The sequence below is a fragment of the Camarhynchus parvulus genome, chromosome 1, assembly GCF_901933205.1.
Source record: "Camarhynchus parvulus chromosome 1, STF_HiC, whole genome shotgun sequence".
Taxonomy (NCBI): Eukaryota; Metazoa; Chordata; class Aves; order Passeriformes; family Thraupidae; genus Camarhynchus; species Camarhynchus parvulus.
Genome location: NC_044571.1, coordinates 20454466 through 20477329, shown reverse-complemented (window position 1 = coordinate 20477329; position 22864 = coordinate 20454466). Strand labels below are relative to the sequence as shown.

General features: G+C 41.0%; 1 protein-coding gene across 2 annotated transcripts in view; it reads left to right on the top strand.

Annotated features, from left to right (window-relative positions):
- The window catches only part of SHROOM2 (shroom family member 2), a 117185-nt gene that overhangs the window by 52704 nt on the left and 41617 nt on the right, over positions 1-22864 (top strand). For both annotated transcript variants that reach the window (XM_030960044.1, XM_030960033.1), the window contains exon 3: positions 20072-20203. In XM_030960044.1, the coding sequence (XP_030815904.1) occupies positions 20072-20203 (132 nt within the window). The remainder of the gene's footprint in view (positions 1-20071; positions 20204-22864) is intronic.

Here is a 22864-nt window from a genome sequence, read left to right as displayed (position 1 = left end):
GCCATATTTCCTCCTTTTTAAAGATTGACCTTGACCTTCACTGACCAAGAATGGATTTTTTTTTTAAGTTTTTTTAAAATTCCTGTATTTTCAACCAAACTTTGGAAATGTAAAATTTAGAAACTGTAATAGGGCTTTCCAGGGCTGTATCTGCATACATGTACAAGTGAGCAGGTGTGATAGCCCCTTGTCACCCATGTTTATTGGAACTGACAGCTGTGTAGCAGGATGTGCCACTTCAGATATTTGAGAGTGGGTATTTGTAACAGGCACACACAGCTTACAAGTTCAAGGCATGAACATTTCTGTGGGACTACAGTTGGTGGAAGGGCTGGACACGTTTTAACTCCCACTTTGCAAATTGAGAAGTTGGTTAGTGCATTGCTGTGGGCCCCCTCTTTTTCTCTCAGCAGGATGGGCAGGTGTAAATGTGTGTCAGGTATGGACACATGCACTGCTCCCAGCCAGGCCTGGTGATGGAGAGGGGAATTAAGCCACGTGTTTCAGGATCTGTGACACGGCATGACCAGGCTAGGGCACCTCTTTGTCTCCTTTGCTGCTGCCAGGGAGGTACCATGGCTCATAGTGGGGTGGCAGGAGCCAGATAGACACAAACATGGTGCATCATGCAAACTGCACAGCACCTCCAGGCCCAGCTCAGGAGGACCTTGGGGTGGATGTCCTATGCTTTAAGGAGTGCCAGTAATCCCAGCAGGATCTTTCTATGAAGGAATGTTTAATGGAGCATCTGCCAAATAAACCACCCTGTACACACACGCTCAGTTGGGGCACACAGAGTAGACCAGCCCATATGGAGGTCCCCTCCTGGTCAGGTCTTCTTTCCAACTTCTCCATGGGCAAACACAAGGCTGGCTGGGCCTCCACTGTGCTCCTCATCCTTCAACTCTGTGATCCTGCACTACTGATCAAAGGGGAATGGACATGACAAAACGAGGAACGCACACTGCCATCTTATATTTTCCGGAAATTATATCTTAGACAAGCCCTGATGGGAGGACCATTTTTCCTGGTTGTATCACAGTCACTTAACCCAACACATTAACAGTGTGAATCCACATTCCCTTTCCTGTAACTCTAGCAATACTACCCAGGATGTTTCCCATGCCAACTGCCTTTTTGGTGGGGTTGTACTTCTAAAAAGCACTTTTATTTCCTAATTTTCTGCCCACCTCACTTGCTTCTTGGTTGCATTAATATGATTTGATTCATGCTGTTAATGCCACCTGGATGCTTGAGGTGATTGTAAGCTTTAATTCTCCAGTTGGTGGTGTATTGTGCCTGGTTTCAAAGAGCAAGTTGTTGTCCTGTGATTTCAGATGTTTGTCTTACACAGCTGTCAGGCTTCTCTCAAACACTTATGTTATGACTGACACGGTTTTTTTGTGGCAACTTCCATAATTTATCTCTTGGTAAATCTAAAAAATCTGCCCTGTAAAGCTTAAATAAAAGAAAGCCAAAATGACAACAGATGTCACAATATTTTACCAAGGCAACTCTGTTAGGACAATGTTTGGGCTACTAGGAAGGGCACAGACATTTCCTTGCAGGTAAAAGGAATATTCTGTAATTTGAATATGCTTATTCAAAAGGTTACTTGTGGCAGCGCTATTCAGTTTTTTTAAGTAATTACCAAAATTGGGCAACATAGCTTTTTTGTGGAATGGGATATCCATCAAACAGTAACAACTGGTGAGTCATGACTGCATTTTAGTAGTGGGTTTTTTCCCTTCAATCATGCATGCACTTGTCAGAATGGTTAATTTTGAGCATGAGTAGTCTCATCCAACTTAGTAAGAGCACTCACATGACTGAAAATAAAAAAAGTTAAGAAGTGCTTACAGGATCTAACCATAGCTTTTTACAAGGTGGTACATTGGAATTATTCTGAAAACTGCCTTCCACTTGTGAATTTCGTTGTAGGTGCTAGAAATTCTAATATGTAGCCCCTTGGGTGAAAGAGGAGAACAAGTGAGCCTTCTAAACTTTGGGGATCTGAAGGCTTACTCATTTCACATAATACTTTTGCATGCCCACACAGATAATTTTGTGTTCAATAATACTGTAGATATCTTCAGACTCCTGACTGAAACAGAATTATAAACCCATCTATTAAAGACCAAATGAATAATCTTTTTATGCCAGAGATGATCTTTGCATGTTGAAGGCATGCTTCTGTGTATGTTTTATATGTTTTGAAATAATTAATTGTTTGGGGCTGCTTTTAAGCACCTTAGAGTGTTGGGTTTTTAAATTAGTCAAGGGTGTGGAGATGTACATGTCCAATTTCAAGAGAGAACGAATAATACTCCTGTTTCAGGGTGTTACAGTTTTCTCCTTGTGGAAATTTTATTTTAGGTTACATATTTCCCATCCTGAGGATTAAATGACTGACACGTTGGCACTTGGCAGTTCTTACATATTTCAGCATCAAGTATCTACCATATTGAGTGTAGAGATTTTATGCTCTACTTGCTCAAGTAGCTACATGTAACACCTTTCAATTTGAGAAGATTATAAAGAAGTTTTAAAATAATTTCTGAATCCAACTCTTAACTTCAGAAATGTGACCCCCTTCAAAGAAGGGCAGTAATGCAAGTGTGTTGCAGATTTAGTTACTGAATAACTGAAGAAATTTACATCTTATCTCTTGCACAAGAAACTCGGGATATTTTATGGTTGATTCTACTGAATCTGCATAATACTGAATCGCCTGGCAAAACAAAGTCTGGCACAGAGTCACAGCTACCACATTGCTGAGTTATACAGCCCTTGTGCTTTTAGGCCAGCTTCACACCGAGTGCAGAGGAAGGACAGAATGACAAAAGCCAAAGTTTGGGAAAATTTCTGATGGGTTGTTATCAAAACCAGAGTCAGTTCTTTGATCTGGCTCATGGAGCAGCCTTGGCAGCAGATGGGCAGCTGAACCAGGGCTGGCATGTGATGGGTAAGAAAGCACTCTGGGGGATGGTAACTGGTCTGGCATAGATCATGTCAGAGCAAAATAGCTTTCTCAGGTAAAACCTGAACCCTGCCAGCTTGTGGCACAGTTCTTTGTGGAGGCTCTGTAATTTGCATCATGTGGCTATAGTGTTTTAACCAAGATGGAGACGAAGTAGGGCTGGGCTGTCTCCTGAAATGCCCTGGGAAGAGGAATTCCCTTTCCCCATTCCTGTTTTTGGGTCACCTTGGACACGGTGAGGTAAATTACAGCTGAAATCAGTGTGGGAAAACACCACACCTGTGTAGAAAGACCAGTATTTGGAATGTGGTTTCTGAGGAACCTCAAGTCATTTGGGATGGCTATTGAAGGGTAAGCTTATTGTGGTGAGTGGCTGGGAGGCAAAACACACCTGTTGTGTGCCCCAAGGATGTGGCAAGTTCCTTCTTGCTGAAGGCAGTGTTTCAGGCTGGCACAGGCAGCCCTGTGCTGCTCTGGCATTCACTCTGCCCATCTTGGGCAAAGATGGCAGGAGGGAATGTATCTGAAGGCTGCTCTGCTTCCTGCTCCTTCACCTCAGCCATGGTAAGACAGCCTAAAAGCCCTTGTTTGGACTCTTGCTGCTGCTGTTAGCATTGGCCCTGTCAGAGGCTGTGTTGTTCTTCAGTGTTACTGGTGAATAACGCTTCTTTTATATTTACCTTAAAGGTTAATTTCCTTAGCACTTTACATGGCATGATAATTTCTAAGATACTTGAAAATAAATCCTGCCAGAACCAATTTATTCAATGTGTGAAGCTCTTTAGATGTTTCCCAATGATAAATACTCATTAAAATGTTCTCTTACCCTTCTGAGGAATTCTGATAAATTATGGTAAAAACTGAGGTAAGAAGGTGACATCAGGAGTTTAATGCTATCGAGCCATCAAAAAGTAGTACAATGTGCAAAAAATAAGGATGAGGGAAATATTTATGTAGCTTATATAATATACCATAAATCCCAAGAGCAATACTTTTATCTCAGACATCCACATGTGTATCTCTAGTTCCCCAAGGCAGAGCAGGGAAAAACAGTTCCATAATATGAGAGCTTTATCGTGGTAGTCTATTGTGAATTCAGAAGGCAGGAAGATATATGATGTTATACCTCCTACAAATTAATACCTCTTTGTTGACAGTGCATATCTTATTTATAAATGAAGTTGCTGTTCCATCCTGCTCAAGCCTGTACAGTTGGGCTGAGGAACAAGGAAAACCTGAGCAAACTGTGATGGTGAAATCCTGATTTATTCAAGTTAATGACTGAAGTCTCTAAGGGCACTAGGGTTGATAATTGATTTGAATTTATTTATTTTCACAGACAGAAGCAGAGCATTTTGCAGGTCTCTTTAGTTTCTTTCTATGCAAAATGCAATTTATTAGAGCATGGGATAGGAAAGGAGCTGCTGTGCTGTGACAAAGTCATACTCCTTCCAGCATGGCTTCCATCAAAAGAGGCTCTTTTGGCTGTAGTGTGGTGTTGCTGTTTGCTCCGTTTTTCAGGTGCAGGATGACTCTAAGCTGGGAGGTCAGACCAACTGGTTACCTGATATATGGGAGGAGTAAACAAAGAGCAGTGCTACAAGCCCTGTAGGTCTCACCATGGTTGACAACAAGGCAATTGTGTAGACATTTGTGTGAATTTTGGCATGTGAGAATGGGCATTTAAGGTAGAATATGCTGCTTTGCTGAAATTTTAGGGATTTCTACAGATGCCCATATAATAGAATTTTGTCAATAACTTTTCTGTCAAAATACTGGTTCAATTTGCCATTGTAAGATTTCTGAATATTAATAGGTTGCTTTCATTACTGCTTTCTCTTTTAGAGCCTGTCCTTCCCCCTAGAAGTCCGTAAGTTTAGCATGTGTTTATGTTTTTATTTTATTGTTTTTAAGTTCTAGGTCACTTCTTTTTTGGGGATACTTTTTGGAAGTCATTTCCTTTTATGATAAGATACTAGAAGCTGAAATTGCAAAAACAGGAACTCCTTCTGTTTTGCATGGACAAAAGTGCTGCAGTTCCATTTGCTGCTTCCAGGAAAATAGATTGACTTTGTTGTTATAATTTGTTGACACTTTACTTGAAAAGATAAGTAAGAAGGGAGTACAGGGTATTCAGATACTCAGTACACAGAGATCATAAACAACAAGGCCTCAGTTTTGTTGTTTTAATTCATTGCATTGAGTTTTAGTCAGCTACAAACATTCAGGAAAAAAACTGGCAATACTGGAAAAACTTTTAATTTCAGGTGTTGGAGTGGGTCATTTTAAAGGTGTGAAAAATCCAGAAACTGCTGACTAATCTCCCTTTGAAACAAAGAGAAAGAGTCAATGTTCTGTCTCAAATTCCCCTTCAAAAATGGAGACATCCAGAATATTTCCTGACTTCTGAAGATCACAGCTATAGCAATTAAATGTCTGAGGTCACCTTTTAGATGTGCAAATAAGACTGCCTAACCACAGTCTTTATTTTTTTATTACACTGAATAGCATAAAGTCTGATTTCTCCCTGTGACTAAATCCTTTGCTGGTAGCGCTCTCTTGTGGCTATTACTTTCATTTAAACGACTTAAGGGATTTCAAAAGTATGTATATTATTTAGAAATTTTTGCCTTAGGACACAACAGTCTGTGTTGGATAAGCATACTGTGGTGGTTTTGCAAGTTCCTAAATTAAATGTGGTAATATATATTTTAATAATGCAGGAAGGTCAATCTAGGCAAAAGTGTCCCAAGCGAGTTTCCCAGAAGATCTCAAAGGGACAGTCATATTGAGCATTAATGTTTTTAACCTCTTTTTTTGGTATATTTTGGTGAAAAGCCATATTCCTTTGCATGGTGGACAAATGGGGGGGGCTTGGGAGGAAATGAAATCTGCCTTGGCAGCTAGTCAGGTGGAGGAGAGACAGGGATGGGCACCTTCATTCACTGGCTTGATTGCAGATGCTGCTGTTCCTGTGGTGCTGCTCTTGGTGATGAGCAAGTTATTTCCTACAACTTTGGCTATTAAAAGGAATGAAAATTGTTTTGGGAGACTTTTCAAGTGAAACTGATATGTGTGTTCCTGGTGAAAAGTTAAAAACTTTTCACCCTGAGTCTGTGCTTCCTCATTCTGGGGATGGGAAAGGAGAAGATGGGGGGTTAACGCTTGACCTATTCTGTTTTTTAATACAATTTTTTTAGCTGATGTTTTAATTTTCAGTAAAGAGGCAAAGCCTGGGAGCTCAGATTGTGGTGTGCAGGGGTTTACTTTGAACTAGGGACATACAGTTTGCTCTTTCAAGAACAGTTACTATTGAGCAGTTGTTTGCTGCTACATAGACTTGATACTATTGGGATTGTGCATCCAGTGTCATAACTTTATAAGCATGTCTGTATTATTAATATCCAGGGTGTGATGTTGGGTGTAGGCTCCTTTTCCTTGTATGCTGTAACCCAACAGCAACTGGAGTAATGATTCCAGGTTGTTTACTTAGTTGTATTCTCTTAGAGAGGCAGGTTTACACTTGAGATAAGGCTTTGAATGAGAGGGATCTTGGCCCCTGACTGAAAAGTTTCTCTTCTGTAGGCTGAACTCTTGTGTGTGGCATTTGTCTGATCACCCACCTTCACTCATCTTTGGATCTTATATGTCACATAAGCACTGTGATAATCCTAGTTCTTTCAGGGATATTTTTAAAATTTCAACTAGTCTTCTGGGAAAGCTTTCATAGCAATTATGTGACTGTTTATAGCTGTTTTCCAGCAAATGTACTGCTGTGCCCAGCAGTTTTTGAAGTGAAGGTAAGATGAGCTTGTTTGCTGTCTTGGCCACAGTCTAGCAGGACAGCTCAGCAGTATCTGATTGCAGATTAAGACTGAAAAGAGGCTTTTTAAAGCAAATTAAAAATCCTATTAGTCAACTGTATTTTGAGGCTCAGGTTTTCTTTTTCTTTAAAATTAAGGAAATAGTTGGTTTTCCTTGTCTCTTACCACTGTATCAATGTAATTCTCATTGTTTTTTTAGACAACAGATTCAATAGTATCTACCCTGTGCAATTTATTCTTCTGTTATGTAGAGAGAGGATGACTTGCTTCTGGAAATCCAGGAAAAAAAATTCTTTTTTCCCACTTGAATTTTACTTCTCTGTTTTTCCAGGTAAGTCATCAAGAATAATATTTGTCAGGTCTGCATCCTCATTAACACAGCAATAACTCCATGGTTGTTAGACTTTTTCTGAAACACTGTTAGAAAAGCCAGCCATTAAGTCACAGTCTGCCTTTCTGTGGACTGAGTATGCACATGCACACACAGGCATGTGTGTTAATGTTAATAAGAAGGCATCATGCTAGGTTTAGCTTACCTTTATTAAAGGCTATTTCCAAAAAAACCTCATTACATTAAGTTTAACATCTGTGAGTAATCTGTACTCTCACCTTTATATGAAGTGTAGTTGTTTTTTAATAGAATATATCAATCTGGCTGAGAAGGTTTTAAGCAGACGCCATCTAACTTTCCAGCAGGTTCACACAGTTGAGCTCTTGGACTTCTTTGTAATTTGTAATTGTCATATGCTGCCTTAACTCTATTTATTATTACAGTCCAAATATGTATGCTTGCATAACATGAGACCACTTTTTGCCCTTTAGCCAACCTCCTTCCTGAAGTTTGAGTATTTCTGTAAATCCATAGAACTTCCAGCTTTTCATTTGCAGCTATAAATGCATCCTGCTTTGACCTGTGAGAAGCTGTTCATTTTACACATGCAGGATGGGGGTCAGTCAGTTGGTAAGGATGCTGTGGTGCAATCAGTCCACTCTGTTACATAACAGAACCAAAAAAATGTATAGCTGCTGTCAGTGAACCTAAGGAAAACATGATTGTGGCACATAGGCCAGTGTGTAAGAAGAAATTTTATCTTTTTTCTGCTGTGCAAATCCTTAATAGTGCAGTATAGTTAATCTTCTTCATCTTCCCCCAAAGAAACTGTGCAGCCTGTTACTGTATCCTTTATATCATCAGGTATAATGATGGTCAAAAACCATCAAGCAAGCTTACATGTGCAAATCTGGCTAGCAGAAGGGGATTAATTGTGTGACTATGGAGTAAAGCTTATTTTTTTCAGAAGACTTTTAAAATAAATTGTCCTTTCAAAGAACTCCCCAGAATTTGTAATGTTTCTCCCTGGGGGATGGATGTACCTGTAGGTGATGATTTCCCGTGCCTGCATACTGATGTGGTTTATTTCTAGGGATCTAACAGGATGTCTCTCTTTTAGGGAAAGTGCTGCTCCCTGAGAAGACTGGTTGTTTTTCATGTGTAGGAAAAACATCTGTAACTCTCCACAACCACTGATGATCCATCAGCTCTTAAGAGATTTTCTTTTAGCTTTGTCGTCTCATGGGGGACATTAACTTCTTTACAATGCAGTGCCCCAGACCCATCTATTTACCGGCCCATGTATTTGCTTAGAATATTGGAAAAGGATAGAACAGATCAAACGAACAGTTTCAGCAGTATAATGCCAGTGCATTTTACATACGCCGTCTCGAACGCCACTTCAAATGAAAACTAAAAATCCCCCTCCTTCCTCCTCCGTCAGGAAGAGTCCTCTGGTTTCATTTTTTGGGCTTTGCTCAGCTTTTCCCCGCCGAGCTCCGCAGCAGCGTTCGGCGGCAGAGTCGCGGGTCTGGCTAATCTGAAGTGCCCCGGCTCTTAGCGGGGAGCGCTCACAAGGCTCCTTTGTGAATCTATTTATATCCCTAAGCTGGCGGCCGCAGATTAGCACAGGACAGCCAGTGGCAAGGGCTGAGGAGTCCCATGCTCTGCTCGGCCGGCATCGCTCCCGTCTGCCGGGGACGGAGCCCGGGAGGGTGCCGGGAACAGCCCCGGTGCCGGCTCGGGCCCGTGGCTTGGCTCTCGGGCCGGTCCCGCTCCGCCAGCCGAGAGCTCTGCCTGCAGCCCGAGGGAGGAGGCACCGCCCAGCACGGAGCCCGGGTAGGTACCGACGGCTCTGCCAGCCTGGACAGGACGTGGGACACTCGGCAGCTCCTCACCTCTTCTTTCCGATGTTGGGATAAGCCAGTGCTCAGGGTGCCTTCTCTTGGCTTTTTTGTGTCTTTTGTAACTTGTTGGATGAGGGGGATAAAAAAGCGATGCATTGTTGTCTCAAATGCATCCAATTAAAATTTCATTATAGGGTTGTTGAAGTGGAGTCACAGGTGTGGAAGAGGGGAGGTGACTTTGAAAAGAGTATTTTGTTTTTGCTTTCAAATTTGCCTCCCATTTCTCAGGCAGACATGGCTTCAGTGTGCTTTGTCTTGCTGAGCAAAACCACTCCTCTCCCAGCTGGGCCAGGCACTGGAGTGGTTTGCATTACTACTTTCTAAGAGGTCTGCAACCAGTTTTGTTGGGTGGTCTCTTCATCCCAGTATGGGATGGAGACGGATGGAGCATCAGAGTCACTCTTGGTGGAACTCAAAGTGTCAAGGCCTTGAGAATTTTTAGGCCTCGAGTTTTTAGTGGTGTGAAAAGAAGATTTGGTGGAAAAAGTTTCTCAGTGAAACTGTGAGCTGTTTGCCAACATGTACAGAGCTTATGCGAGGGTGGAAGGGGATTTTTACGGAACAGTGCAAGAGGAAATGACTATGTTGATAAATGTGAGACCAAAATGGTTTGTTCTTCATAATGAATCTAAAGAAAGGGTTGTGGGATTTCTGCTTGGGAAGGAGAGGAGTATGAAGTACTGAGAAAAAGTGGGGGGAAAACAGCCTAATCATTTAAATACACTTGTCTTACACAGTTTGAGGAAGGGGAAGGGAGTTAGATGATTAATTTAGGATTTTTTTTTTTGTCACTGCCAGGCAGTCACTGTTTCCAGCTTCTCAAGGACATATATGCTGTGAAGGTGGGGTGCTGGAGCAGCATGGGCTCAGGATGTGTTTCTGTCTCTATCTTCTTAGTGGTGACCAGACAGGCTAGTCAGTTCCATTAGAGAAATCCTTAATTAGTGAGGCTAATGGACCTTCTCACACAAGAGGGCTGCTCAGGTAGGATCTCCCCGCTGTATTTGTGGGGAAGGATCCCAGGAGAGTTAGGATCAATGTCTGCAGGTTACTGTTGATTTATAATAACATAGTAATACGTAGCAGAGCACTGGCACATAAAATCCATCCCACATTTCTGTGGCTTCTCTGAACTTTGAGTAAAGCTATAAAATATTAGACATCCATTAGTCACTTGGAGCCCATATGTGGTAGCCAGTGTGTCTCAGTGATTTTTTTTTCTGTATGAAGATACCTTCTCTATTCTTTGAGGTTGTTTAGACATCCTTGTGCACAGCTCTGCACTACCCTAGAAGGAGTGTTAAAAGCCAGCTTTGTTTCCCATCTGAAGGTGACTAAATGCAGCACATATAATTCAAACAACTGAGTACTCACTGTTAGAGGCATAGTCGCTGCTCCAAGTTTAGTAATAGTGATGTAGGTACAATTTGCATGTGAATGTAGTCATAGTATCTGTGTGGTCTGTTGTGAGATTGTCTATAGATATCTTGGTTTATGCAGGAAGAATGCATGGATGAGCTCAGTTATTAAACTACTTGATCATTTTGGAGGGATGCTGATAGTTCCTGCAGCTTTTTAACAAACAAGCTTTGGCAGCAGAAGTAACTATTTATGAATATTAATTGGAGAATTTTTTCCTGTATTTTGTCATCAATTGTAACTGATCTGGGCTTGGAAAATTTAGATTGTTTCTGATTTGATTTCTGTGTATCAAAGCACATGTTTCACCTGTGGGCATTTATTATTCTACTTTTGCCAGATTTACTCCCTTGTAAAACTTAACTTGGTGATAATTAGGGTGGCTAAAGATTGAGATCTGAAGGGGTGGTGTGAGCTGGGCTGGAAGAAAAATGATCTATTGAAGATTTGTGTTGTTATTGCTGTGAAGTGATTCTGTTTTCAATTTTGCTTGGAAAATAGCTTTTATTTTGCTGTGAAGTGACTGAACCCAGCATTCAAATCTAATGATGTTAAATTGGGTGCATATCTTGGCACATTCAGTTTCTGTAAAATAAGCCTAAAAACCTAGTTCCCCAAGCAAAATCAGTGCTGTTCCAGGAATCCCAGAAATTAGAGTTGTCTGGTCATTATTAATGTTCTAGCTCCAGGTGATTGTGTTTTAGGGCTGCCACGTATCTGCTCAAAATGAGGGTTTGTACTTATTCCCAGTGTATCCAAATCAAGGGAAGCAGCTCTGTTTCTCACAGAATGAAATGTCAGAAGATGAAACAGGACATAGAACCAGCCTCAGCAGGGGTCCAGCTTCTTGGACTTGCCTTTACTGCAGTCCCCGTCTCCCCCCTAGGGATGGAGGGCATGGATTGCATTTCTTAGGGTCAGGCTCCTACCCACAGGGTGGTGGGGGCTCTCAGAGACAGCATTGTACCTGTCCATGCAGATTCCTTCCACTAAGAGTCTACACAAAATATTGGAAATATTTGGCCTGTGTTAGTACAGGCATAGGAAGAGAGTAGCTCATGCTCCAAGAAGTTGCAGGAAAATATCTGCCCTTTGCCAATGGAAAAGTGGTAGATGGATGTGTAAGGGTTTCAAATTGTGCTGCTGCGTGTTATAATGCTGTTATGGCTGCAGTCATCAGTTGGAGATTAAGAACGGGATTTAACTTGGAACTGACAATTAATTTCACCTGAAACTTGAGCTGCCCTGGGAGGTAAGGAGGGAGAGGTTACTTGGATGATTGTGCAACTGTAACCACCTTACGCCTTCGGTTTCCAACATGTTAGGGCAGCTGAGATTTCCTGCCCAAATTACAGTCTCTGTAATGTGCCAAAACTCTAATGTCTGTTTTAATCTGAAAATAGGTTTTTATGACAATAAAAATCCTTTTTACAAACCATGCCGTGTATCAAAGAGTGATTTACAGTTGCATAGCTACCTCAATTCAGTGGAAGAGGTAGAAAATTTTACATGCACTAGTATATGTAATCCAGAAGGAGCTTCTCAGAAGAGGAGTTTTTGGGGGAGTTTGGTTTTGGTTTGGTAGGATTTTTTTCATTTGTGTTTTTGTTGGTTGGTTTTGTTGTGTTTTGGGATTTTTTTGTTGGTTTGGGTTTAAAATTTTTTTTTCTTTTTTTCCTTTTTTTTTTTTTTTTTTTGGTGGAGCAGATTTTTCTTTCAAATCTCTATTGTCCTTCTGAGACCAAGATGCCTCAAGGGAAAATTTCTACATGAAAAGCTTATTCAGTTCTTTAATAATGTGGAAAGTAATGTAATTTTTTACAGTATTACACTCATTTTTTGTCTTAGTTATGGCTAAACCAGAGTAAATGGGTCCTGGATGCTGTGTGATGTGATCAGTATTTATTTGGAAGCTTACTTGAGAATTCCAAGTGTTGTGAGAATAGGCTGAGAAGCAGTATTAGAGTATTTAACAAGTGAAAGCTTGTAAATAGATGAGCAGTAAGACTTTATGTGGGACTGTTGAGTTAGTTCTACTTCTTACTTCAATGAGGTTTTTTGGATGAAAATAACAATATTGTTTCTAATGGGGATCAGCAGTATTGTTCTAAAGATTTACTTAATTAAATATTTCATTAATTGTTCCTGCAGTGCATCTGATTTAACCATTCCTTTTGTGAACAAGCCAGATGTAAATCCAGACAGGTTTTGGCTTCATCTGAAACAGAGTTCCATTCAGGTGTTTTTTGTATTCAGGGAGTGACCCTGAAAGAAAGGAGGGGATGGTATGTGTTGTTTTTATAAAGCTCACTACAGATCTGCAGAGGTAAAAGACATGGCCCTAAAGGATTTGCCATGATGATACTTACCAAGAGTTTTTTGGGTTTTTTGCTCACCATTAAAAGACATTTTACACATCTTAAGTTTAATCTCTATAATATAAAGGGTGTGATACCTCTACAGTTAAAAGTCCTGATGTTTCTGCCTCTCCTGGAAAAGCCAGGGGATAATGTATCTTCTGTACTTACTTGAAAGGATGTTTAAGGCTCTCCTGGATGGGCAGTCTGTATGCTGGCACAGTGTACTTTAGAAAAAGCATTTAAATTGCTGCTGCCTAGCCCCAGGACAGTAGGAACTTGGGGCATCTAAGACAGAATCGGAGGGAAAGGCAGTAGGACAGGCTTAAGAGAAAGGGAAGGAAGTGGCTGAGACTGTGATGCTCTAGAAAGCAGCATAGAGGTGAGTTCATAAGTGGGTAGTGGGACAGGTTTTAGCAGTGCTTCAGTATATTGGGAAGACCAAAAAAGCAGTGGCTGGAGTGCAAAACCATCAGCCTGGTCAGAGAAATTGTGGATATTTTGGAACTAGAAAAGCCCAAAAAGTCACTTTGCATATATGTATAAATCTATGCGTGATCTATATAGAGAGATAGATATGTGTGTATATATATATAATCAATATTGGATATGAGTGACAGTGAAGATTTACTTCAAAATATATAGTGGAAGTTTTTTTTAATTTGGGAAATCCATTAATACACAATTTCTGCATGGAAATTTTCAGGAGGACTCTCTGTATTTTTCTTCCTTCTCATATTCTTTGACATATGTACCACCCTCCGTCCTTTATTTTTAAATAAATGAAGAAAACATAAAGCAGGAAACTGTTCAGAAAAAGTGCTCCACCTCAAGTTTTGGATGCTCTGTCCTCACTTGGTTTGCTGTTACATCCAAAGATATAGATGTATCTTTGTCAGGAGACAGGGCAACACTGAAAATGGCAAGGAGAATTGTATTGGACTTAATCAAGAGCTTTTTTATGGAATTGATAACAACTGGTTTAGCCTAAATTAGGATAAATCTTGCATGTATTTATTTACTGAGAATGGCATGAGAAACCATTCACATTCCTTACAGAGTTTTGCTGCTGGGTGATAGCATTTTGCCAGATTTTAGATACTTCATTTCCATATTTCCCTGGCAGATAGATCTGCCAGTGGTGACTAATGTAGCATGAAGTAATTTGAATTCTATGAATATAGCTGTCTGAGATAGATAATACCAAATATCTTTGTATAGGATGATGACTCCTTTGGTATTCTATAGAAAGGAATGTTGTTTGTCTGTTTTCAAGACAGGGTAAGAAGAAAGATCAAATTAAGTGCTCCTTTAAAAAAATATTTCTTCATTTTAGAAAAATCATCTAGTTCTAATCATGAGCTCCCATATTAGACAGTTGAATGAATTCTTCAAATCTGCAGTGACAAATGTATATAACAGCTTCTGGAATGAAAAACAGTTACATTGTCAATTTCTTTTTATTTGAGGCCTCTCTGGGTAACTGCAGACTCATGGTGGTATTCAGCCTCCTTTTTTTTTTCCTGCCAAGGATTCAGAAGACTAACAAAATCCAGACATGTTTTTAATACATTGAATAAATAATTTAGCAGTTCCTTTGCAGTGGCTTTTTGTATACCCAGTTAATTACATTATATGTTGGTCTTCTGGTGTGTTTTAATTTACTGAACAAAAGATTGGTGAACTGCAAAAAACCCTCATGGATTGGGAAGACTTTTGCTCCCCCAGCATATACAGATTTACTAAAAAAAATTTGTTAATGAGGTATTGGTATGTCTAGCCTACTGTTATTGTAAGGGAGGGGAGGTGAGAAAACTGAGAACTTTGAAGCTGTTTGGGATTTACAAGTGGACAAACAAGAGCCCCTGTGCTGTCACTACAAATTCTTGACATTTTCTGTACATGGAGTAAAAAAAAAAAAAATAAAATGTGTGAGCAGCTTGCTGAGGACACTGCAAAACCTGAACCTTTCCTAGGCAATTTGTGTAGCTGGCATGGGGCAGCATGTTTGTAACTGGTTCTGTTTCTGCAGGACAAACAAGAGCAGCATGGTTTGGTTTATTTGGCTTTGACACAATCTAAGGGCACCTTGTGAGCTGTACCTCGCAGTGCAGTGCTTGAGTGTGCTGCTTGTTTGAGAGTGCCAGTGATTGCACTTGACCTCTAAGCCTGTGCAGGTTTCCATTTTATCTCAGGGCTGCAGCCTTTCTGCATTTCCTTAGCCTTGCATCTTTGGCATGTCTTGTAGCCAATTACACTGGGATTAGGCAACATTTCTGGTTCTAGACAAGGTTTAAAATGACTGCCAGTAGTTTGGACCTCCTGCTGCAACTTTGGAAAAGTGAGCTTGGGCTATTTTAAAAACAAAGTTCTTAACAACACAGAAAGGCTTTGCTGCACTGCTGGAAAGCTTTGAGTAGCACTCTGGTGAATGGAGGGAGAAGAGTTTTATTTTGATGGCTGCTGTTCAGCATCACTACACTGACTGGTTCCCAAATTCTTGTGTTTGTACCTTGAAACATGGTCTACAGCTTTCTATAGAAACATAAGTGACTGAAAAGGGAATATATCTATTTTTAAAGAATCTTTAATATAAATGATCACTACAAGTTTTCACTCAAAGATTTAGGGCTGACAGTGTGTAACAGTAAGAGTTAAAAAGAGCAGATGCTTCTGCTTTGGGATTTTTTTTCCTGTCTTTGTAGATTCAGGTTAGTTCTGACTGAAGCCACTGACTTGTCCATCCTTTTACTTTTGAAAAATGGCGATTTCTTATCTAAACCCAGGTTTTATTAGGGCAAAGAGACCCCACCTTGAGTACTGCATCCAGCTCTGGCATCCCCGGCACAGGAAGGACAATCGACCTGTTGGAGTGAGTCCAAAGGAAGCCACCAAGTTGATTAGAAGATTGGAGCACCTCTCCTATGTGAAAATGCTAAGAGAACTGGGAATGTTCAGCCTGGAGAAGAGAAGGCTTTGGGGTGACATAGTAGCAGTCTTCCAGAGCCTACAAGAAATTGGAGAGAGGCTATTTTCAAGGGCATATAGTGACAAGACAAGGGGGAATGGCTTCAAATTGAAAGAGAGTAGGTCTAGATTAGATGTTAGGAAAAACTTCTTTGCTCTGAGGGTGGTGAGGCACTGGAATGGGTTGTCTGGAGAAGCTGTGGATGGCCCATACCTTAAAAACATTTAAGCCAGGCTCGATGGGGCTCTGAGCAAATGGTCTGCTCTAGTGGAAGGTGTCCCTGCCTTCATCAGAAGGGTTGGAATGAGATGATCTTTAAGGCTCTTCCAACCCAAACCATTCTTTGATTGAGTCTATGATGTATTTCTTGTCACAGCAGATACAGATGAACAGTGGGTGACGCCACATTTGCAAGGACTGGCCTCTAATGCTCACTCCTGGTTAGATGTGCTGTGGGGAGCCCTGGCTGTCAGTGATTACTGCGGGTGTGGAGCGCAATTCTGCAGTCCCAGGGCTGCAGCCGCTAGGAGAAAAGCCGCCACCGTGTGGTCACGGCAGCGTGTGCCGCTGTGCCGGCCTGAGGAGGGCTCCGTAGGGATGAGGAACAATCCCGGCAGGAGGCGGAGGATCGGCAGTGAGGCGGCGCCGGAGCCGCGGCCTCCCGGGGCACGGCAGCCGGCAGGGGGCGCGGGCGGCGGGCCGGGCGGGGCAGGGAGAGGAGGCCGAGAGGGAAGGGACGGGATCTCGGGAAAGGGAAGGCATCTCGGGAAAGGGAAGGCATCTCGGGAAAGGGACACACGGCCCGTGGGCTTCGGGACAGCGGCACCGCCTGCCTCTGTCCCGTGCGGTGCCGCTGCTTGTAGGGAGAGCTGGGCTGCCTCAGCCTGAGGTGTGTGCCAGCAGCTGGGCCTCTGTTCGTTCAAGGGGCTAGAATGAAGCATTACCAGACTAATCAGATAATTACGAAGAAATTCTTTAGGATGAGGGTGGGGAGGCACTGGAACAGGTTGCCAGGGACGTTGTGGATACCCCATCCTTGGGAGCGTCCAAAGCCAGCCTGGATGAGGCTGTGGCAGCCTACTCTAGTGGAAGGTGCCCCTGTCCATGGCAGGGGTGTTTTAACTGAGTGATCTTTAACTGACTTTAACTGATCTTCCAACCCAAACTATTTTATGGTTCTATGAAATAAATTCTAGCAATTGGTTTTTATTTGGATGCAGGCCCCTGGAACTGCCTGTCACGTTTTTGCTTTGGTTACTCCAGATGCACAAGCCTGTATGGCAGGATTACAACAGAGGTGCTATTAGTAGATAAGAATGATACAATTTCTGTTGGAGAAGGTGGTGCTGGGGAAACACACGCTTCTGTTGTTGTATCTGCTGGCTTTTTTATCTTTTTTCCTTTGTAACCTATCTTCTGTGCCTATCAACATTTTCCTTCCAGCAGCTTCTGTAAAAGCACTGGTAGAAAGATACTTTCAGTTAAATGCTTTTAATAATGCTTCCATTAATGCTGGAGGTTTTCTGAGTTGTAGGTTCAGATGATCTCATTCTGTCACTCAGAAGTAACAGAAAGGTTTTACATTAGAATGTAAATGCTTAGCTTCCAGCTTCTTCAGTTGTCTGCAAACTATTCCTGGTTTGAATCTTTGAATAATTTCTTTGTAGTCCTTCTATCCATTTGCTGAGTTTTAGAATCAATATTTATATTGCAGTCCACTTTTTAGAAAAAATAGTTTCTTGAAGTGCAGGATAGATTCTTACCATTTAATTGGAATTACTATCAGAAAGTACTGTTGACTGTGCACAGTGAACTAATTTTTAGTCATGTTGTGAACTTCCCAACAAAAGCAGGTATCTGTGATGTCTATTAATTCCACCTTCTAGGTATCCCAGCAGTATTTTTAGGCTGTTCAGACCAAATAAAAAAAAAAAAGACCCTCTCAAAAATCCTGTCTGGCCACAAAAACAGAAAATTCAACAGAACTTGTAAATTCATGTCCACTTGACTTGCCTTATGCCAAAACTCAGTCCAGTCTGTTCCTCCCCTTGCTTGGCTGCTCAGGAAGATGAAAGTGGTGGTGGATATTGTAGCACAGAAAATGCCTTCTGAAAATGACATTCACATAGCGAGGAACTATCTTATCAAGATCTTGACAAGTTCCATGAGGTACAGTACTGACTTACATGTGCATCCCTTCTGTTTCTTCCCAGTGCTTGGATTCCTCCTGCCATTTGTCAAGCCCAAGCTGTCACAGAAGCCCTCTTCCCAACCTTCTTTTCCTTATGCTCCAAATGCTGCTTGTGTTGTGCTAGTTTCCTAGTCTTGTGTTTCCTTAGCAGTACATCACAGAAAAGTAATTGTCTCATAAAAGATAAACCTTTTCAGCTGAATTGATGCCTAGGCGATCTGCTGAATTTGCCTTACCAGGTATTTGTCGTTTGCTGAGTTGCTGTCAGTACTGTTAAAGATGAGCAGTGGGGGGAAAAGTTCATGTGATGTTCTGTGCAGCAGAACAGTGGAGTCATAACTTTTTCCATACTTGCACATAAGCTTGGAGCAAGCAAGGACTGTCTGGAGCCTGTCCTCACATGGCTGAGCAGAATCTTTTGCACTTGTTTGCACTGAGAGTACTGGGGCGCCTCCACTCCCTGAATGTCATGTCCTACCAAGAAGGAGCAGCTAGAGATGCTCTGCTTAATCGTTTTCTCTTTTGTCACACTGAGAAGAGTAGGCTTTTGTTTATGGAAACAATTACTTCTTTTTTTAGTCGCAATAATGATGCTACACTTTGTAGTGAAATTACAGTTTCCCTGTAGAATTGTTATTCTCCTTTTGTAATCCTGCATGCAGAGTTTGGAAAGACAATTGATCACTGATTTCTTCAGACCTTGCTGAATGTACTGTGAAAAGCCATGTACTCAGAGCTGACCTGAGTTTTGAAGATATTTGCTTTAGTTTTGATCTCTAAATGCAGTGGTGGTATGATAGCAGACAAATGTATAAAAAGGGGGAATGAGTAAAAAAATGTAGAAGTACTTTTTTACAGTTCAAATTGAAAATATGGAACACTTCTTCAGTGTAGAAAATTACTTAATCTTGGAGTAACAGATTTCTTAAGTACAGAAGTACATTTAAAAAAATTCAACAACTACAGGTCCTATAAGCCTTTATTTCATACTCAGACTTCAAAAGATGGGATTTGTCAAACCTTATATTGCATCTAAATTTTAAATTGCACTTCCTCCAGGATGAGCCAAGAAGAAGGGCAGGAAGAATTACTTTCAGAGAAGGTCCTGCTTCATTCCCAAGGAGAGGGTCCAGACAAATGGCCTGTAATTGGCATCTGCTCACTGAAACAGAAGTAGCTGGATTCCACCCAGAAGGCTTATTAACCTTAGGGAAAAAAGAATGCACTTACTCCATGAGTGCTGAGAGCTGTAACAAACAGCAAGTCCTTGGAAGGCAATGCAAGCTGTAGTTACTAATTCCTGAGCAGAAGGAAGGGGTTAGAGGACTATGGAGCAGTTTTTCAAAACAGTTTTTAAGGTGCATAATTCTAACAACAACCTACTGTTGGTACTTCTTAGAAGGGATCTCTTCTGTTAGGTGAGCAGGAACATTTGGAGGTGATATCCAAGTAGATATTTGGGGACTTACATGATTCACTGAACTGATACTGAGATGTATTCTTTAAAAAACAATCCCAGAAAACACCAAAACAAACAAAACCTCCCTGCATATCTGAGATGCCAAACATTTCAAGAGCTGAAGCAGAACTTGCCTGGAGTTAATATGATTGCTTGTATCACTAACTTGTATGAAACAATATATATGGCTTTAATCCTTCCTGTCATTAACTCATTTCTTCCTATAAGCTCCTCCTATATGCACCTACCTACAGTAAAATCTTACCAAAGCCTTACTGTTGGCAAGTTGTAAAAGAGTTCAAAGTCTAATATTAGCTTTAACTATTAAATCTCTGGATACATGTCAGGCACTTTAAAATTTATCAATCTCTGTTCCTTGTAAAAAACACCCACCTTGCCACCCATTTAAAAAAATAAATTGGCATTTCACTGCATCTCAAGCATTTTAAAGAAATGGTTATGTCTTTTCAAAACTGGCATGCATGCACGTAGAAAGTTTTGCTGTCGCTTGAAGTCATTATATCTCAGTCCTATCTGTGAAATGCTTTACTGCAGCCCTGGTAGATTTTTTTGCTGTATATCACCTTTTTGAACTGTTTGCATTAAAACAGCACCTGTGCCTCTGTTGTTTTCAGAAGGAATGACCTAGCCTGCAGGCCGCACTCCTGGCACGCAACCAAATTTACCGAAAGTCAGCCTGAGGCAGCCACGTCACACCTCGCCTCGTCTCATGCCTGCGCCTCCTGGCACTCCAGCTACCATGCAAGGTGAGTCTCTACTTGGGTTACACACATCCAGCTCCTACCAGCGAGCCTGCAGTAATGCAGCTCATGTTGCTGAGAGTTTTTTTTTAAAAAACAACACAGAATCGTGGTGTTGTACTTCTTTAGCTGCCTGTCCTTGCAGTGCACGAAGGGGGAGTTGGGGAAGTTTGACATGTGGATGAGTGGATTTCTGAAACGGTTTGTGATATGTGCATGTGATTGAAAGGTAAGAAACTAGCTTTAAAGGCAGCCACAAGGTTCTGCTTCTTGCTCTGCATTTCTTTTCAATGTCCACTGGGAAAATCCTAAGGCAAAGTAACCATCAAAATTAACATTCATAAAGTGAAATAGGAAAGGGAGAAGAAAATAAAAATACTGTTTCAAACAATTAAAAGTGCTTTTTCTAAAGAGAGGGTGCAGAATGCTTTACTGTTGCCTTTTAAGGGTATTACTGGTTTAATTAGTCAAAATGTCTTTCTGTAATCCTTCCCTACATCTGTGATCTTGCTTGTCTAGAGAGGTAATAAGACCAATGATTTTCAGTCCCTGTTTAAAGCACTTTAATATTTGTTAGGTCACATTCAACACTAAAGGAGAAAGGCTGACAGCCAGGCAGTTTTAGCTGTGAAACTCTAAACCTTTAGGTAACGCCTCTTTGTGTCTGGTTGCAGGTTCTTGTTTGTTTCCTGCTCTTAGGTTACGTTCTTTTTCATTTTCATGAAAGATTTTCTTGGTTTTTGGGAGGGATGGGGTGTTACTTTTTTTTTGTCTTTCATTACTTTTTCCTTCTCAGTTCCCATTGGGCCATAGTTACACTGAGCATTACAGAAAATTAGTCTGGTGTGCAGTCCCGGTTTGGGAAGTAGACTTTGGTTTTCTATACTTAGTGCTGTGCATTCTCTGCTGAATCATTACTTCTTGAGATTAATTTTTTGTGGTAGTCAAAACAAATGAACATTAATAATTCAGTATTTTATTTTATTTTTTCATCTAATTTTTACATTTAGATGAACATTTACAATGTTTTTACATTGTTTTCTTAGGGAGTTCCCTACTGTTTTTAAGCTAAGTTTTTAAACTGCCCTTGAATAAAGTCAACAGAAAGGGTTTTTTTTAAATGTTTTTTTATAATACTTTATTAGTAGAAATTTTAGAAACTTTGATTACAATTTCTGCTGGTTTACACTGATTTAAAGTTTGTGTTTAAATACCATATAATAGATTTAGGTTTTTAGATTGATTTAGATTTAGAGATTCATTGATTTAGATTTATAGATTTTAAGACAGTGAAAGTCCTTGTACATAGAAACAAAATTCAGAAATTTCTAAAATCTTCTATAGGATTCCTCATTGCAATGCTATAGCTGTAGTTATTAATGAGTCTTCTATACTAAGCTGTAAATCATTATATGCTTCCTGCTCTTCCTGGTGGTTGTCCTTGTACCTTGTGAAAGTAAAATATCACAAGATGTGTCTCAAGGTGTTTGATAGGAGCTGGGTGTGTCCCAATACTTAAAATAGAGAAAAAAAATTGTTCCATGCCAGTTTGAAATGAGGTTTGGTCAGGAAATTGTGGATGTAAAGAAAGAGGGGATGGGAATAGAGCAGTCCTTTCCCCTCACATATCAGAAATAGCCACAACTACTGGCAGACACTAATACTAATAAAAACAAGAGATTCTTTCTCACATGCTGCTGAAAGATTTAGTGGCCTTAGCACAGTCTCATACCACAGTTCCCAGGTCACTGCCATCCTGAACCCCTTGGCTACCTGTGCTGCCCACTTAAAAGACAATATATTTGAGAGATTTGTCAGCCCTGGTGTCTGTTGTCCAAGACTGTTTCTGAGGCAGAGCTGCTTTTACCATGCTGCTGCTGGAGGATAGCCAGCATTCCCATAGTAGCAGCCCAAGGATTTTGGTACTTTGGGGATCTCAGTTGCAGAGTGGGGTTCTTTGGGCTTGCTGATCTGCAAAAAGAGGTGAGCAGCCTCTGAGATTCCCCACTTTACAAGTATATTTCACAAAAAGCTCAGCTGATCAGAAAGCACAGCATTCAGTAGTTGAAAGCAGCAGTATGCAAGGACATAATTGAAATAGCCCAAAGAGGGGTTATTTCTAGCCCAGGCATCCCATCCCTGGGCTATTTCTGGAATTTCATTCCTTCCTTGAGCTAAGCATCTGAGATTGGTATTCGAAGCCTAAACTCTCTTCTGAATGTGCCTACCTGCATTCTCTCAGTGAGTGTGAAAATTCACTGAATCACTTGTAAAACATGGAGAGTTCATGAGGGGAGAGGGCATGCACCACACTTTTTTGTGTTGGTGGAGTGGGGCACAGCTGGCCAAAACAGCCCCAGGAAGACTGTCTATACAGTCTACTGCTAGGTTAAGGTATAGGCAGTTTGATTTGCTGTAGGGTTTTTTTGATCGGTTGGTTTTGCTGGGCTTTCTTTTTTGCTGGCCTGATGAATTTGAACATTTGAAAAGGTAGATGAAGCTAGAGGAAGACAGCCCAGAAGAGGCTGCAGGAGAGAGGGTGGTCCTGGAACCCAGCCCTCCACATCCAGCACTATATGTATAGGGTTTTTATCATGTGACTTTAATGCAAAAATTGTAAGTTATCTTTGGGAGCACTAGGCTAGGTCTAGATGCCTCTCATGGAAG